General features: G+C 36.9%; 1 protein-coding gene across 4 annotated transcripts in view; it reads left to right on the top strand.

Moving 5' to 3' along the window:
* MON2 (MON2 homolog, regulator of endosome-to-Golgi trafficking) overlaps positions 1-18,585 on the top strand; it is a 111,418-nt gene that overhangs the window by 25,906 nt on the left and 66,927 nt on the right. For all 4 annotated transcript variants that reach the window (XM_004381560.2, XM_023736117.1, XM_023736118.1 and 1 more), the window contains exons 6-8: positions 4,557-4,654; positions 5,600-5,725; positions 10,532-10,726. In XM_004381560.2, coding sequence (XP_004381617.1) covers positions 4,557-4,654; positions 5,600-5,725; positions 10,532-10,726 — 419 coding nt within the window. The remainder of the gene's footprint in view (positions 1-4,556; positions 4,655-5,599; positions 5,726-10,531; positions 10,727-18,585) is intronic.

Genomic DNA, 18,585 nt, shown 5'->3' with positions numbered 1-18,585 from the left:
CTATTTTATCTGAGATTAGTATTGCCACTCCTGCTCTTTTTTGGTAGCTGTTTGCTTGATATATTTTTTTCCATCCTTTGATTTTTAATAAATTTCCGTCTTTGTTTCTAAGGTGTGTCTCTTGTAGACAGCATACTGATGGATCCTGTTTTTTTGTCCATTCAGTCACTCTCCGTTTCTTTATGGGTATATTGAGACCATTTACATTCAGTGTAATTATTGATAGATGTGAGTTTATTGCTGTCTTTTTGTGGTGCAGATGTTTTCTTTGTTCCTCTTACTCTCCTGTGCTGAATTCCTTTTGTTTGTAGATTTTTTTTTCATTTATTTTATTTTTGTAGGTTTTTTTTTTTTTTACTGAGACTATGTTTTTCTTCTTTATTTTGATGAGTAGGTTTGTTAACTTTCTTTGTGGTTACCTTGAAACTTACCCTTATCTTCCTAGGTTTGAAGCAGTCTATTATTACTTGGTATCACCTTGCCTTCCTCTCCATTTGAAGGTTCTATACCTACACTGTTTATTCCCTGTTTTATTGTTCTGATGTTTTTGTCATTTCCAGATTAACCTCTCTGGTTCTGTGTTGTAATTCTTTTGGTTTTGGATAGTCCTTGAGAGTTCATTTCCTAGGTTGGTATCTGGCTGGTATGATCCTGCGTCCTAGATTCAGCCTGTAGTCTGATGTTATTTGTTCTCAAATCGAAGGACTCTCTTTAATAATTCTTGTAAGTTTGGTATTTGGGTTTTACATAATCCCTTAATTTCTTTTCATCTGGAAATGTCCTAATTTCACCATCATATTGGAACGAGAGTTTTTCAGGATATATTATTCTTGGCTGGCAATTTTTTTCTTTCAAGGTTTTATATATGTCATCCCATGTCCTTCTTGCCTGCATGGTTTCTGCCAAATAATCCAAGCTTAGTCTTATTTGTTTCTCCTCTGTATGTGACTTTTTTGTTTTTCTCGAGCTGCTCTCAGAATTCTTGTCTTTGGTTTTAGCAAGTGTGATTATGAAATGCCTTGGTGATTTTCTTTTGGGGTCTGTCCTATATGGGGTTCGTTGAGCTGCTTGGATGGTCAACTTTTCATCTTTCATGATCTTGGGGAAGTTTACTGTCAGCAGTTCTTCAGTGATCCTCTCTGTATTTTCTGTTTTATTCCACTGTTCTGGAACTCCGATCACTTGCAGATTTTTGCATTTGATTGTATCCCATGTAATTCTCAGGGTTTCTTCATTTTCCTCATTGTTTTTTCTGATTTTTCCTCAAACAGGTTGTATCCACATGTTTGTCATCAGTTTTGCTGATCCTGTCCTCCATCATTTCAGACCTGTTCCTCAGCCCTTCTATGAAGCTGTTCATTTATGAAATCCTGTTGTTTATCTTTTGGATTTCCAAGTGTTGTTTTTGTATGATTTCTAGTTGTGAATTTATTTTGACATTTTGTTCCTGTATTATATACCTGAATTCTTCCATTTTTTTGTTTGTATTTTCCATGAGTTTGTCTACCTTTTCCATGAATTTGTCTATTTTTTCCTTATTTTTGTCTACTTTTTGCTTGAACTCTTGGATATCTCTGAATATTAGAGATTTGAATTCCATGTCAGGTAGTTCTGGTGCCTTTTCTTCTACTGGAAAGTCAACTTGTGTTTAATTTTGGATGCCTGCTGGAACCATCCTGTCCTGTTTTTTTTAATATGTTTTGATATTGTGTGCTGTCTTCGGGACATTCGGTAGTTTTTTCCTTATTTACTGATTGTAAATTTGTTTTGTCCTGCTCTTTTGTTTTATTTGGTTATGTCTGAGCAGGCGGGCTGTGTGTTCTTTCTTGTGTGCTTGTGTGTGGACATGATACTTTTTGCCTCCTTCTCCAATGGGCAGGGTCAGTTGCTCAGGTATCATACAGCAGGACAGGTCCAGCTGAAGTGGAGTTGCTGGGATGGATTGTTTATGGCACGTACTAGGGCCGACAGGGTGGGCCAGGACTCAGTGCAGGGCAGGTTCCGGTAGGCCATGCCTGTGCTGCTTGGGGTATGAAGTTCAGCACATGATGCCGCTAGGCAGGAAGCAGGGGGGAGATCGTGATGTGTGGAGCTAAGGTGGGTATGGGAAAGAGGAAAGAGGAGAGAGGAGAGAGGAACAAGAGCCAAAAACATGCAGAGGAACAGACAAACAAACAAAAAAGAGTGCTAAGGGAGCTTGCCATTGGAGTGGACAGATGAGACACTGAGGCATGGAGAAAAGCAAAAAGGAAAAAAAAAGAGTAAAAGAAAAAAATGAGTAAATAAAAATTAGAGAGAGAAAGAAAAGAAAAGCCCCCAGGGATCCCACCAGCGCGCTGCAAGGACTGAGGGAGTTGCTTCCAGGCCGTGAAGTATGGCCCGGCTAGAAGGGGTAGAGGTGTCATAGAGCACCAGGTATTCAGAAGACAGGAAGAAAAGGTAAGTATAGAGAAACGAGAAACTCAGAAATGAAGAAAGACAACAAAGAAAAATACAGAAGAAAGAAAGCAAAAACAAATGAAAAACAAAGAAGAAATGCCCTTAGGGATCCCACTGCGAAGCTGCACAGACTAAGGGAGTAGCTCCTAAGCCGCACAGTACTGCCCAGCTAGAAGAGGCTCCCAGGCCGAGAAAGGAAAAAGAAAACAAACAATCAAAACAGAATAAATCAAAATAAACAAACAAAAAAAACTCCAGGGATCCCACCAGTGTGGTAGCATGGACCCGGAAGCAGTTCCACAGTCGAGTGGCATTTCACAGCCTTTCAGGAAGAAGTGAAGATGGCACACGGAGCTGGGTATTTGAGAGAAAGGAGGGGGAGGTGGGGAGAGGTATGGAAGAAACCAAAGGAAGCGGAAAAAGCAACATCAGCAGCCAACAAATGGCACTCAGGGAGCCAGCCACTGCGGGCAAGTGGAATCCAAGTGGCACAGTGGTGAAGCCAGTGCTTCCTGGCCAAGAGACTGTGGCTGCAGGAACCACAGGAGGCTGAGTAGGGGTGAAAATGGGTGGGCGGTGGGAAAGCATATATTGCTGGTTACCAGGTGTTCTGTCTTCTGCTGTGAGCTCCATGAAGCTGCTTTCCCATACTCCCTGTTTTCCAGTCTCTGATAGGAGTCCAGGATGGCAGATCTGTGCTGCAGTAGCTCATAGAGGATCTCTGCATGTATCTCTCTTCTCTGTCTGTTCTCTGTCAGTTTCTTGTTCCATTTGGTGTTCTCCTGAGTTCTTTATCTCTTCATTTGATGCTTAGGGTTTCAGGATTGACGTTTGTCTCTATTTGGAGGGGCAGCGTGGTGCTTCTGTCTGTAGCGCCATGTTGCCCGAAGTCAAATTTGATAACGTTTAATATTAGATATTATATTTTTCATTTATCATCCTTACTGGATGAAGAGTAGAATTTTTCCTGTGATCAGTTGAAAAGATTACAAGATGCTACAATCATGAACAACCTGTCTCCATCATGTAATCAAGAAACAAAAGATTAAAGTATTTTTTCTTGCATAATATATGTGTGTTACTATCTTTCATTACATTAGATAGTCTTTTGGCAATAGTGGTAAAAAATGGCAGTGCTAGTAACTAATTGTAATACTATCTACTCTAATAATGACTTCACTTTTCATGAAATTAACCATTAGTGAATAGTCAAATTTTTCTCATTCAGTTTCAGGCACTCTTAACCCATTGGGTGATTAGAATACTTCCTCTGACTTTTGTATGTTGATTTTTCTATATATTTCTTGGGAAAAACCAGGTGGAATTCTAGCAGTTTAGAATGTTAAGGAATTAGTCTTACAGTACAGCACACTTAAAGTATTCATAATCACATTTAATAAAAATAGGTCAGGTTTCCAGTATGAGTGTTTTATAAATTCAGAACCTCAATTTACAAATTCAGAGCCTCAATACAATTCCTGGATTGATAGTTTAAGTTGAGTGTCTCTGAAGGCTAGTATCTCATTTAATACTTTCTAATAAGGTAGAAAATACTTAGAATCTGTTTCAAGTAGTCATTAAGTCAACATTTATTTAAAACAGGCTGTAATAATTTACAGGTAATGATATTAGTATTCAAAGAAATGCTGAATTGGAAAACACCATGCTAGCTGACTCTTAGCTAGCACTTAACCTGTAACACTGACATAGTAATCGTGGCAAATCAAGCAGTTAATTCTAGTACAGATGGTAAGATGATTTAGTAATTAACTGTATGGGGAACTTTTGTGTGTTTGATTATTTAAAGGCACAAAGATTATGTGAATTTCAAATTTATGAAGTAAAGGAGTTGAAAAATGGGAGACTGGGAAAATCAAATGTATGGACAAAAATACTAGGCTTGTTAAAGTGAATATAAGATAATAGTGATTTTTATGGCATTTTGTATAAAAATAAATCCCCAAATATTTTTTCACTTCAGAGGCATAGTTTTGAACTGACAATCAATGTTTATAGTTCTATAAACAAGTATTTTTTTATACATAACTCTTAAATAGTATATATGATTTATTATAGGCTGTTATGAACTCCTAAAACTCATCCTATTTTGATTGCAGTTATTATAGAACAACCAGTACTTGTCCAAGGAAACAGTAATAGAAGATCTGTCAGTACCCTCAAACCTTGTGCTAAAGATGCATATATGCTTTTTCAGGTATTTCAGAAAAATAATTTTTAATATAAAATTTTGTGTAAATTATTTGAAAATTTATGTCCGATTTAATTTTTCTAATTAAAATATGTCAAAAGTAGAATTAAGAGAAAAACGTTCTAAAAAATTAAAGAGCAACTTCTGCATTTACTGTGTAGTAGCTAATTAACTTGATAAACTGTTACAATTCACTTTAAGGATATAGAATGAATTAAACCCAGAACTAGAAAATAGTGATGGGGTCACTGTGAGTCGAGTCGACTCAACGGCAGCTGGTTTTAAGGTTCGTGGATGGGGCAAATGATTGCACTCAACTACTAACTGAAAGGTTGGTGTTTTGAAACCACCCAGCAATGCAGTGGAAGACAGGCCTGGTGATCTACTTCTGTAAGATCATAGCCATTGAAAACCCTATGGAGCACAGTTCTACTCTGAAACACATGGGATCGCCATGAGTAGGAATCAACTTGATGGCAACTGGTTATGTTTTTGTTTTTTAGTCATATATAAAATAATTCCTTTAACAAGGAAATTTTATAGAAATTTTTGCTCTATTTAATATAATTTGATACATAGATAACTGTTTTCTACATTTCTTGTGAAAAAATATTTTAAGTAAAGTAAGATTAATCTGCACTGAAAAATTTATTAATTTGGATTAAAGAGTTATTTTTAAGTGGTTTTTCATCAAAAGAATGTTAAATTAACCGATTGTCTGTATATGTTGTATATTGTCAGTTGTTATAAGATTGTTTAAAAGTTCGCTTATAGAATCTATCAAGTATGTAACCTGCCAGAATTTGAATTACGGATGCTTAGTTTCTTAGGAGCAAAAATAACTGCTATATAAGAAGAGAGATTTTTTTTTTTCTTATTAATTTTGTCAACTATGAGTTTTGAAAGACACATTTTATTCTAAACATGAACTTGTTTGATTTATTTTCCCAGGACCTTTGTCAGTTGGTTAATGCTGATGCCCCTTACTGGCTAGTAGGCATGACAGAAATGACTCGGACATTTGGCCTCGAATTACTTGAGTCAGTCCTGAATGATTTTCCACAAGTCTTTTTACAAGTAAGCCGTTTGTAGTATCTTGTAGCAAGATTAATCTTTAATTTTTTCAGATACCATTTTTTAAAGAAGGCAGCATGTATTTTTTTCACATTAATAAATGCAAAGAATTATTGCCTCAGACTTTAAACATATAACAATTTAGTGTTATGTTACATTTTTTTAGTGCCTTAATATTATGAAATTTTAATATTAGAGGGAATCTTAGAGAGTAGCTAGCCAGTGGTTTCCCAGCCTATAGGTCTATAAAGGGACTGTGGTATATGAGTTATTTTTATAATATTTAAAAGCCTAATAGAAATTGTATTACTGATTTTTACTTATGTATGTAGCTATGTGTTTTGGACAATTTAAATGAAAAAAAGAATTAAGTCAATGCTTAACAAATATGGTGTGCAATATGAAATGTTTCAAAACAAAGTTAATAGGAAAAAAAGTAAGAAACAATTCAGACTTAACCATTTTACTTGTCAGAAACTGAAGTCCAGAAGTGATTCAATGACTTACAGAGAGTTCCTTAGTTATTAGCAGATCTTGAACTAAAATCTTTGAACTACTGATATAGCTCCTTCCCCTACCATGCTGCCTCCCTAAGTAATCCATTTTATCCTTTGCTGTTGTCTATAAAATATACGAGTTGAGTGCCATGATAGTATAAGATCCTTTAGCCAAGGAGTTGGGGCTGAAAATTTTTTGATATGGTTCATCATTTTGGTATACATTAGGCAATTGTTAATGCTTTTAGTGATAATAAATGATATTAATTGATGATTTCCTTCCTTATATTAGGACAAGCCATATTTTGATGTGACTTGTCCAACAGTTTTTTTTTTTATTTTATTTTTTATTGTACTTCAGATGAAGGATTACAGAAGAAATAGTTTCTCATTAAACAGTTAGTACACATATTGTTTTATGACATTGGTTAACAACCCCACATGTCAACAGTCTCCCTTCTTGACCTTGGGTTCCCTATTACCAGCTTTCCTGTCCCCTCCTACCTTCTAGTCCTTGTCCCTGGGCTGTTGTCCAACAGTTTTATATAAAATGATGGTTATAATAACTACCACTTTTTGAGTGCCTACTAGATGCTATGACTGTGCCATATTTTTTACGTACCACATTAAGTTTAATTCTCATAAAATACCTGAAGTGTACAATGAGGAAACTGAGAGTTGCAGAGGGTTAAGTAATTTGTCCGAGGTTACATGGTTTGTAAGTGATGGAGTTGGAATTTCAACCTGTGTTGATCCAGATTCCAAATTAGTTTCTCCTCTTAACCCCTCTTTTTCTTTTATACCCCACATCCTAGCCATCACCTTAAAAATATATCGAAGACTCAATCATGCCACTTCCACCACAGTCGTCCTATTCCAAGCCACCATCATTCTTTGTCTGAATTACTGCATTAGCTTCCTAACTGGTCTCCTTGCATCTGCACTTGCTCTACCGTAGTTGCTTGTCGCACCACACCCAGGATGGTCTTTTAAAACAAGTCAGATTGTTTCAGTCCTTTGTAAAAGTGCTTCAGTAGATGTCCTCTTCACCCGGAGTAGAAGATTTAAGTCCTTTTTATGGTCTGTGGGCCTTTTCATGATCTAGTTCCCAATATTCTTTGTTTTTATCTCTTCCTACTCTTCCCCTTTAGCCATACTCTCTCTTTTGCTGCTCCTTAAGTGCCCCAAGCAGACTTCTGCCTCAAGACCATTGCACTTACAGTTTTCTGGGCCTGGAATTCTTTTCTCCCATATGGCTTGCTCCCTTTTTTGAGGACTTTGTTCAGCCATCAAATTACCAGACAAACCTTCCTCAACCACTCTGTGTAAATTGGTAACCTTTTTTTCATGCTAAAACCCGTACCTTTCTTACCTCTTATTTTTCTTTATAGCACTTACCACCTCCTGATATACATGTGTTTATTAGTTTATTTTCTCTCTTCCCCTGCAAGAAGGTAAGCTCTGTGAGGCGGAGACTTAGTTCACTATTGTACAGGTACCTAGAAATACTGTGTCATGTGGTAGGTATTTAATAAATATTTGTAGAATCAGTGAATTGGTAAACGAATTTGAATTAGAAATTTTGATAGGTTGTATTATGTTTTCTGACTTTGTAGGAAAAGATTTCAAAATGTTTTCCCAGACTTACTGTACCCACAAAATTCCTACTCTATTTTTTCTGCTGTAGTAAGGGGGAGGGGAATAATTATTCTATGTAAGATCCTAGACTTAATCTTACAAAATTTTCTTCCAAAGAGATAAATATTTGTTTTCATTTACTCATCTTTCACTCATTCAGCCAGTATTTACCAGTCAGCTACAATGTGCTGGTCTATGGGTTCAGTGCCAAGGATTTAGAAGTTAAATAAGACTAATAAAATCTCTGCCCTGGGGTGCTTACAAATCTAATGGGGAGGAAGATGTTAATTTACTGAAGATAAGATGTATAGAGAGTTCTGTGAAAGAAAAGTGTAAAAAGTGCTATGGAAATGAATAACGTAGGTACCAAACCTGGTTGGTGTGTGTGTGGGACGGGGGTAGGGATGAATCAAGTATATGATTCTTAAGCTTGTACTTGAAGGCTGAAGAGTAGTTACGAGAGAGGTGGAATAGGAAAAGGATACTCCAGACAGAGGACATTGCAAGAACAGTGACCCTGAGAAAGGGTCTGTCTTCTGTTCTAGAAAATACATAGAGACATTGAAAATTGTGTTTAACTGTGTATCCCCGTTGTCTAGCACAGTACCCAGCACGTATTCAGCACTTAGAAGTAATTGCTGAATAAACCAATGAATTATTGAAGTTGATGAGGAAAAAGGCGTTTTTTTTTTAATTGTACTTCAGGTGAAGGCTTACAGAGCAAATAGTTTCTCATGAAACAGAAGTACACATGTTGTTTTATGACATTGGTTAACAACCCCACAACATATCAACCGTCTAGGAAAAAGGCAGTTTTAAAGATAACTTTCAGCTTTCTGGCTTAAGCAGTGAGCCATTTGCTAAGATGATTCTCTGCTTATTACAAGGAAGCGACTATTCAGTTTCGCACATACTTGTTTTGAAATGTCTGTGAAACACATAAAATGTTAGTTGGGTTTATGAATCTTGAACTCAGAAGGAAGGTCTGGGCTAAAGTTGTAAATGTTAATGTTGCTGACATAGTTGCTAATTGAAGATGTAGGATTGAATGAGATCATCTATGGAGAACGCATAGAGTAGGAAGAGAAGGCCTGATACTCTGGAGCTCTGAGGAGCTTCCACATTAAATGGTGGGGTGTGAGAGGATGAGCATACAAAAGAGACTGAGAACAGGAGGCCAGAAAGGCAGGAACAAATGTGAGAGACGACGTAATAAAAGACAGGCAAAGAAAGTTTCAAGATGAACCAAGTAATCAGTTATGTCAGGTGCTTCTAAGAGATTTGGAAAGATGAAGACTGAAAAGTCAGTGTTTGCTTTAGCCATAGAAATCATGGTGACTACAATAAGAATAGTTTTAGTGGCATAGAAGTACATGGTGGTGGTGGAGGAAGAAACCCAATTGCAATGAGTTGAGTAGTGAGGGAGGAGCAGTGGATATAGTAGATAAACTTGTAGGAGTTGTCTATAATAATATTAGCCAATACATAAAATAATTATTTTTATAAAGTATGAAAATAGACTTAACTATACTTTTCGTTTAGTCAGAGAAACTAACTGTACATGTGAGAGTAGAATTTCAGATCACTTAACTGTTAAGATCCTATTTTTGGGGGAAAGAATTAAAAAGTACCATTCAAATGCATTTAAATGTCAGAAAGTATGTACATCTGGAAGTTAACAGGGACAGACTTGTCTCTAGGTGGTGAGATTAGGTAAGGCTTTTATTTTCGTCTTTTTACTTAACTGTATTTTTGAATTTTTTTTCTTTAATAAGTGAGTTTTTAAAGATACATTTTAAAAGCGTTGTGATTTTTAGTGAGTAATTTGTGCCTAATTTCCCTTTCCTATAAGATTAAAGGATTGGATTGGATGATTTTTACGATTCTTTCTTCATTCTCAGCTCTAATGAAATTTGGATAATTAAAACAAAATAAAATATATTTGAGATTAGTCATTAAATGCAGAGTAGGCCTTACATTGTTGGTAAAGTGGGACTACTCTTGGCTAATATAGGCAGGGAATTAAAGATTAAAAATGACTTTGTATGTAATGTGCCATGACCATAAGTAGAATTTAAGAATTCTGCAAAATTCTCCAAACTTTTAAAATAATTATGCTTGTTCGTCATTTTTTAGTCAGTTCGTTGTGTTCTGCTTAAGTAATACAAGTAAAACAAAAATTTTAAAGTTAATCATTAAATCGTACCTGCACAAATGGAATTGTTATCTTTGCAAAATGAAATCAGTAAATTATATAACTTTATATTTACATAATCAAGTTTTCTTTCTCTAGCTGCCTAATTTAAATGCTATGTTTGAATTTGAGTAATATTTTCTTTCTTCAGTTCTTTATACTTTAATTGTCAGTGTGTAACTGAAATTAAAGTTACTAGTAATAAGCACCAGTTACTCAATTCTAAAATTATTAAATGTTCCTTTTAATTTACTTTTTAAAACTTATTGAAATATTATCATTTTGATCTTGCACTCTCAAAGAACAGCATTAATTTCAGAACTGCATAAACTGTAAAATATAAATGCTATAAACTTATAATAAAGCTAAATTATTAATACTGATTAAGTTTTTTTTTCTAGGAGACTGTTTTAGAAGTATTAAGTACAAACTAATTTAATTCTTTTTTTTTTTTTAATTCTTTTTTCTTTTCTTTGCTAGCACCAAGAATTTAGTTTCCTTCTCAAAGAAAGGGTATGTCCTCTTGTGATAAAGCTGTTTTCTCCAAATATAAAATTCAGACAAGGTTCCAGCACTTCATCTTCCCCGGCACCAGTTGAAAAACCGTATTTTCCCATCTGCATGCGTTTGCTGAGAGTAGTGTCTGTTCTAATTAAGCAGTTTTACAGCCTTTTGGTAAGTGCTAATTTCCATACATGTTGGTGTTTCTAATTACATGCAGTGCTCTTTTTAGAAGGTGTTCTGTTATAATGTGTTTAGCTTTCTTACTTTATTTTAGCAGAATTTTTTTGAGTACCAATCAGTGTTCTCCGGGGTACTCTGAAGGTTCATTCTATCCTTTCCTGAATTGTGCTTATGTTTATCTAGTATTGTGTGTGTGTGTGTATCAGTTTTTGGCTTTTTATAATAGTGGGATCATACAATATTGTCTTTTTGTGATTGATTTATATTTCACTCAGCATAATGTCCTCCAGATTAATCCATATTATGTTTTGCAGACTCTTCATTGTTCTTGACAGTTGGATAGTATTCCATTATATATATATCACAGTTTGTTTATCCATTCATCCATTGATGGGCACTGAAGTTGTTTCCATCTTTTTTGCTATTGTGAATAATGCTGCAGTGAACATAGGTGTGCATATGTCTATTCATGTCACTGCTCTTATATCTCTAGGATATATACCTGGGAGTGGGATTGGTGGATCATAAGGTATTTCTATTTCTAGCTTTTTGAGGAAGTGCCATACTGTTTTCCATATGTGGCTGTCCCAGTTTACAGTCCCACCAGTAGCGTATAAGAGTTCTAATTCCCCTATAACCTCACCAGCATTTGTTGTTTTTTTGATCATAGCCATTTTTGCAGGGATGAGATGGTATCTCATTGTAGTTTTGATTTGCATTATCTCTCTCATGGCTAAAGATCTCAAGCATCTTTTCATGTATTTGTTGGCCACCTGAATGTCCTGTTTGGTGAAATGTCTATTCGTGTTCTTGGCCCATTTTTTGTTTGGATTATTTGTCTTTTTGTTGTTGAGTTGTTAAAGTTTTCTGTATATTTTAGAGATTAGAGCATTATCATGTATGTCTTTGTCAAAGAGTTTTTCCCAGTCTGTAGGTTCTCTTTTTACTCTCTTGGTAAAGTCTTTTGATGAGCATAGTATTTAATTTTTAGGAGGCCCTAGTTATCTATTTTCTCTTTTGTCATTCGTACATTTTTAGCTTTGTTTGATAGGCTGTTTAGGCTGAAAATTATGTCCCCAAGTTTTAATCGTTTGTTATCTTTCAGGAACTTTATAGTTTTAGCTTTAACATTTAGGTCTTTGATCAATTTTGAGTTAGTTTTTGTACTAACTATACAAAATGATGGGAGGTATGGATCCTGATTCATTTTTCTGCATACGGATATCGAGTTTTGCCAGCACCATTTGTTAAAGAGACTTTTCTTCCCCATTGAATGGACTTTGACCCTTTGTCAAAGATCAGCTGCCTGTAGACGGATGAATTTACCTCTGGGTTTGCAATTCTATTTCATTGGTCTCCGTGTCTGTCATTGATCTAGTACCAGGCTGTTTTGGTTACCGTGGCCGTGTGGTAAGTTTTGAGATCAGGAAGTGTGAGGCCTCCTACTTTGTTCTTCTTCTTCGATATTACTTTAGCTATTCTTGATCTCTTTCCTTTTCATATAGACTATGAGATTAGTTTTTCCATTTTATTAAAGAATGTTGTTTGGGATTTGGATTGGGATTGTATTATATCTATAGATTGCTTTTGGTAGTATTGACATTTTCAAAATGTTAAGTCTTCCAATCCATGAGCATGGAATGTTTTTCCGTTTATGTAGATTTCTTCTAGTTTCTTGCAGTAGTGTTTTAGTTTTCCTTGTATAAGTCTTTTATGTTAGCAACTGAGTATGGAAACCATTTGCACCACCCAGGAACCTCAGTAATTTCTGCCTTGAATGAAATTGCTGTTATTAAGAATATATTCTATTCTAGATACTGTATGAAATGCTTACATACATTAATTCATTTAGACTTTACAACAAATCTATGAAGTAGGCATTCATATTTCCATTTTACAATAGACAAAATGAGGCATAGGGTTTTAATGTAATTGGCCGGAGGCCATGCCACTTCTAAGCTGCAGAGCTGAAGTGTTAACTAAATCTGTTAGACTGGAAAGCCCACACTCTTAACTATTACACTTCTTAACCATTTTCTTAGTTTTTATTTCTTTCGCTTCCCAAGGCCTCCCTTGAACTTTTATGCTGCCAGTGCCAACTTTCTTGCTAGGTTTCTGCCATTCTCTGTTTTCGTCCTCTTAATTTTGTGGAGGGGCGTTGGGAAGGGAGGCAGATAACAGCACAGTCAACCATAGAAAAAATTGAATGTTACTACCTGAAGGAAGAGAAAGACCTGCCTCCCTCCTTCACTTACCATATTTGGAGGTGATGATCAACTGGTAAAACTTCCCTTCCCAGTAAGGCAGATGAGTTCTTCAGATGTATATAAGATACGAACTCCTCAGTGTTGTAAGTTGTTACGTTGGGAGAGTCCCAACTTTATTCGTGTAGAAAAATTCAGACATTGAACAGTTTCTCCAAGGGCAAAAGTTAAGGAGGCATGATAGTTGTAGGGTGTGTGAGATATGCGATTGATGTGGAATATCTCGTTTGTCTGTGTTTTCTTTATTTAAACCTGGAAATGGTATATCTCGTAGAGAACATACTAGAGCAATGGTTCTTACTGTTTTTGGTCTCAGAACCCCTTTATACGCTTAAAAAAATATTGAGGACTCCCTAAGAGCTTTTGTTTATGTGGATGATTTCTATCATTATTTACTTTACTGTATTTAAAACTAAGCTGAGACAATACTAAACCAGTTACATGTTAACAAAACACTTATTTTTGTGAAAAATAACTATTTTCTAAAGCAATAAGAAGTATTGTTTTACATTTTTGAAAATCTCTTTAATGTCTGGCTTAATAGAATACAGCTAGATTCTCATATATCCTTCTGTATTCATTCTGTTATGATAATGTTGTTTAGGTTGAATTATATGAAGAAAATCTGGCATTACAAAGAGAAATAATTGGAAAAAGAATTAATTTAACAACTTTTTCAGATAATAGTGGATATTCTTCTTTGATGCAATACAAAACTGGACTAGTGACACTTTTCTTAAAGTTTAGTTGCAATGTAGCATCTGAAACCGTATCAGTGACATTTTCATTCTGTTTTATTAAAATCCATTGGTCAGTCTTGTGCTCTGAATGGATCTTTACCCATGCATGATTTCATAACAACACATATTTTGGTTATACAGATCTGCCAAATGTTAACACTTCATACAATACCAAAAAAACCCATTTGTTAGTATATCCACCTGTCTGTCAGAGAAGTCTTTAATTATTGAGACGTTGTCGAGTTCACAGAGACAGATAAAAGCCTTCCAAAATTCTGATTTTTGTTTGATAGCTCAGATTTTATTATTGGCAACAGATATTGTCAGTTGCTTTCCCTACAGAAACACTTTGTTCATTTTTGGGAAATGTCTGCAATATACACAAGTCTAAATAATCATAGTTTGTCTGTCATTTGCTCTTTTAAGCAAAAATGGTATTCCTTAAAGGAACTTAATCACAAGCGCTTTTCCTCCTGATGACTATCATACTTTGTGTGATGGTTAAGATTTTGTGTCAACTTGGCTGGGCCATGATTCTCAGTGTTCATATGTGATCACTCCCATGATGGGATCTGCTGTGAGTAGCCATTCAGTTGAAAGGGAGTTTCCTTGGGGGTGTGGCCTACATCCAAATATAAGCAGACATTCTGACTTTTTGCTTGCTCTGGATCCTGCGGCTGCCTCCTGTTCATCTGACCTCTGGTTCTTGGGACTTGAGCTGTCAGCCAATCTGCAAGTCTTGGAATTCGTTGATCTTCATAGCCTGTGAGTGGAGCCCTGCTCTCTGATCTGCCGATCTTGGGTTTGCCAGCTCCCGCAGCTACGTAAATCAGGAGAAGCCTTGTGGTCTTGCCTGCCAGTCTTGGGTTTGTTGATATTCACAGCCTGTTAGCAAGAGCCCTGCATTCTGACCTTCTCATCTTGGGTCCACCAGCCCCTGCAGCTACATGAATCGGGAGAAGCCTCTATCCTAATCCACAAACTTGGGACGTTCTAGCCTCTACCATTGTGTGAGCCATTTCTTTGATATATTTATATGCTTTACTGATTTTGCCTCTCTAGAGAACCCAGCCTAAGATGTTTGCTACCGAGAGTGGTTCTAGAGAAACAAAATTATAAGGATGAGTTATCTAAATTGGTTCTCAAGTTTGGCTAGTCTTAAAGATGTTGATGACTCTGCTTCCAGCAGTAAAGAGGGCACTGCTAATCCATGGTGTGAGGTGGCGATACAAATATGCAAAATATCACCACCAATAGATCAGGTATTGGTGAAAGGCAAGGCTCGAGGTGAACACATATGTGATATCTTTCTACAGTTTTGTCAGAATAAGAAGTATAAGGAAGCCGGTTGGTCGGTCCTACTCTCGCTAGACAAACCAGTGAAAGAAAGAGATGCGCTCAAGGCTTCAGAGTCAGAGCTCAAGGTCAGATAAATGACCTCAAAGTTTCCACTTGTGCTTTGAAAGAAAGCCTTATTTCTTGTAGTAACAGAGCTAATATTGCCAAAAACCAAACCCAGAGTCTTAGTTTAAGAGTGACTGAATTACAGTGCCAGCTCAATTGCCAACCTTGAGAGGTGTCTGAAGTTAAAGTAAGGGCATTGATTAGGAAGAAATGGGATCCTAAAATTTGGGATGGGGACATATGGGTAAATAATCAGTAAACTGGAGACACTGAATCCTCAATATGGCATCATTCCTCCAGGTGATCAGCCAGCAACCTGGTGGCAAGTTGATTACATTGGACTACTTCCACCATGGAAAGGGCAATGTTTTGTCCTTACTGGAATAGACACTTACTCCAGATATGGATTTGCCTTCCCTGCACGCACTGCTTCTGCCAAAACTACCATCCGTGCCTTATCCACTGTCATGGTATCCCACACAGCATTGCCTCAGATCAAGGGCTCTCACTTCACAGCAAATGAAGTGTGGCAGTGGGCCCATGCTCATGGAATTCACTGGTATTACCATGTTCCCCATCATCCTGAAGCAGCTGGTTTGATAGAACGATGGGATGACCTTCTAAAGACACAATTATGGTGTCACCTAGGTGACAGTCTCTTGCAGGGTTGGGGCATTGTTCTACAGGAGGCTGTATATGCTTAAAACCAGCATTCAATATATAATCCTGTTTCTCCCATAGCCAGGATTCATGGGTCCAGGAATCAAGGGGTGGAAATGGTAGTGGTACCACCCACTATATCCCCTACTGATCCACTTGCAAGATTTTGGCTTCCTGTCCCTGCGACCTTATGCTCTGTGGGTCTAGAGGTCTTAGTTCCAAAGGAAGGCTCGCATCTTGAGACACGTCACTGATTCCATTGAACTGGAAGCTAAGAATGCCACCTGGCCACTTTGGACTCCTTATGCCTCTGGATCAACGGGCAAAGAAGGGAGTTACCATACAGGCTGGTGTCATTGATCCTGATTACCAGGCGGAAATCAGATTGCTGTTACATCATCGAGGTAAAGAAGAGTATGTCTGGAATGCAGGAGATCCCTTAGGGCATCTCTTAGTACTGTCATGCCCTGTGATTAAAGTCAGTGGAAAACTAAAGCAACCCAATTTCAACATGGCTACTAAAGACCCAGACCCTTGAGGAATGAAGGTTTGGGTCATCCCACCAGGCAAAGAATCATGACCAGCCGAGGTGCTTGCTGAGGGCAACGGGAATACGGAATGGATGATGGAAGAAGGTAGTTCTAAATACCAGTTACGGCCATGTGACCAGTTGCAGAAACAAGGACTGTAATTGTTATGAGTATTTCTGCTTTGTATCTGTGCATCAAATATTTTTGTTTCCTTCACTTGTAAGATGTAAACAGGGCTAGTACGTTTTCAGTTTTACGCGTTAGCTGTATCATGTTAGGTGCAAGTATGACTTTATAATTGTCTTTATTCAGAGATTATGTATGGTTTAAGGAGATGTGTACAGGTGCCAAGTTGATAAGGGGTGGACTGTGATGGTTAAGATTGTGTGTCAGCTTGGCTGGGCCATGGTTCTTGGTGTTTATACGTGATCACTCCCATGATGGGATCTGCTGTGAGTAGCCAGTCAGTTGAAAGGGAGTTTCCTTGGGGGTGTGACCTGCATCCAAATACAAGCAGACGTTCTGGCTTTTTGCTCACTCTGGATCCTGCGGCTGCCTCCTGTTCATCTGACCTCTGGTTCTTGGGACTTGAGCTATTAGCTTATCTGCCGATCTTGGGATTCATCCATCTTCACAGCCTGTGAGCGGAGCCCTGCTCTCTGACTTGCTGATCTTGGGTTCACAAGCCCCTGCGGCTATGTGAATCAGGAGAAGCCTCTATCCTTGGGACGTTCCAGCCTCTATAGTCACGTGAGCTGTTTCTTTGATATAAATCTCTCTATATATGCTTTAGTGGTTTTGCGTCTCTAGAGAACCTAGCCTAAGATACTTTGATACATAGCAGAAGTGCTTTATGTGTACTTCCCATTTTGACACACAGCATATTAAAAAGATATGTACTTATTTTTTTTATCATGATTCTTAAGTGAAACTGATCTTTTTTTTTTTTTTTTAAACTATGCGTAGAGTGAAAAATACAATGGTACCAAGTTTAGTGTCACTGCCTTGATTCATGCTAAGGCATCAGCTGTTTTACCCACCTTTGCTTTCATACTATCAGTGTAAATGTTAATACATTGAAAAAGACAAATAATATCTTAGTATTATTATGAAAATAATTTTGACCTCACAGACCCCCTAAAAGGGTCTTGGGGATCCCCAGGGATCCAGGGACCACACTTTGAGAATCACTGCACTAGAGGATCAGTGCTTTTCCCCGGTATAATAATAAATAATAATGAGTCACCAGTTTGTCTCATTCTGTCAAGAAGCTCAGAGGTGAAGATAACTAATCTCCAAAAGTTAATTCTGTTAATTAGTGACTAGAGGAATTTAGAATGTCCTACTCATTCGGGTAGAGATACAGTCACTAAAATATATTCTTTTCCCCTTTCTATCATCTGAGCTCGGTGCTTCTCTATCCTCTGAATCACTCAGGATGCTTGCCCAAAAACCAAAGCCACTGCTGTGGAGTCAATTCTGACTCATGTACCTGTTTTTAAGAAAATGCCCTTAATATGAAACTAGTTGTAAATGGCTGGCATGTTTCTCTTCTGCCTATTGACCTACTGCTTTTAGAAAGGAATGAATAAGACTAAATTGATTGGCCAGCCTAATTTGCTACTTCTTCTCAGACATGTCTCTAACAAAGGATTTTATCATTAACAAGTCCATTAGCCATAAGATTGTTAATTCTTATCCAGCTCCGATAGACTCCTCATTTGAATATTCTACCATTGCCTCCAAAGCCAGCAGTTATATATGTGATTCTTTATGAGACAACTACGTGATATTGTGATTACAAATTATGCAAGGATGGCTTTGATTAGTCTTACGCCATCAGATGTCTCTTGACTGTTATCTAATGCCAAAAACTACATGAATTCAGAAACATTCATGACCTGTCATGCTTGTATAATAGAGGTCATGGAGTACTAAATACTTCTCCATGCCACAAGAATTGGACTTAGGCCATAGAAGCTACCATTTTTTTTAATTGTGGTAAAATATATGCAACGTATAATTTGCCCTTTTAACTGTTTTCAAGTGTACAGTCCTGTAGCAGTAATCACACTACAATGTTGTGCAACTGTCACCACTGTTTGTTTCTAGAAGTTTTTCTTCATTAAACAATAATTCCCCATTTGACCCTTCCCACATCCCATGGTAACCACTAATTTACTTTCTGTCTCTATGTATTTGTTCTAGATATTTCATGTAAATGGGATCATAATATTTTGTTCCTTTGTGTC

This window comes from Trichechus manatus, unplaced genomic scaffold (assembly GCF_000243295.1).
Source record: "Trichechus manatus latirostris isolate Lorelei unplaced genomic scaffold, TriManLat1.0 scaffold00086, whole genome shotgun sequence".
Lineage (NCBI taxonomy): Eukaryota > Metazoa > Chordata > Mammalia > Sirenia > Trichechidae > Trichechus > Trichechus manatus.
This window is presented reverse-complemented; position numbering and strand designations above follow the sequence as displayed.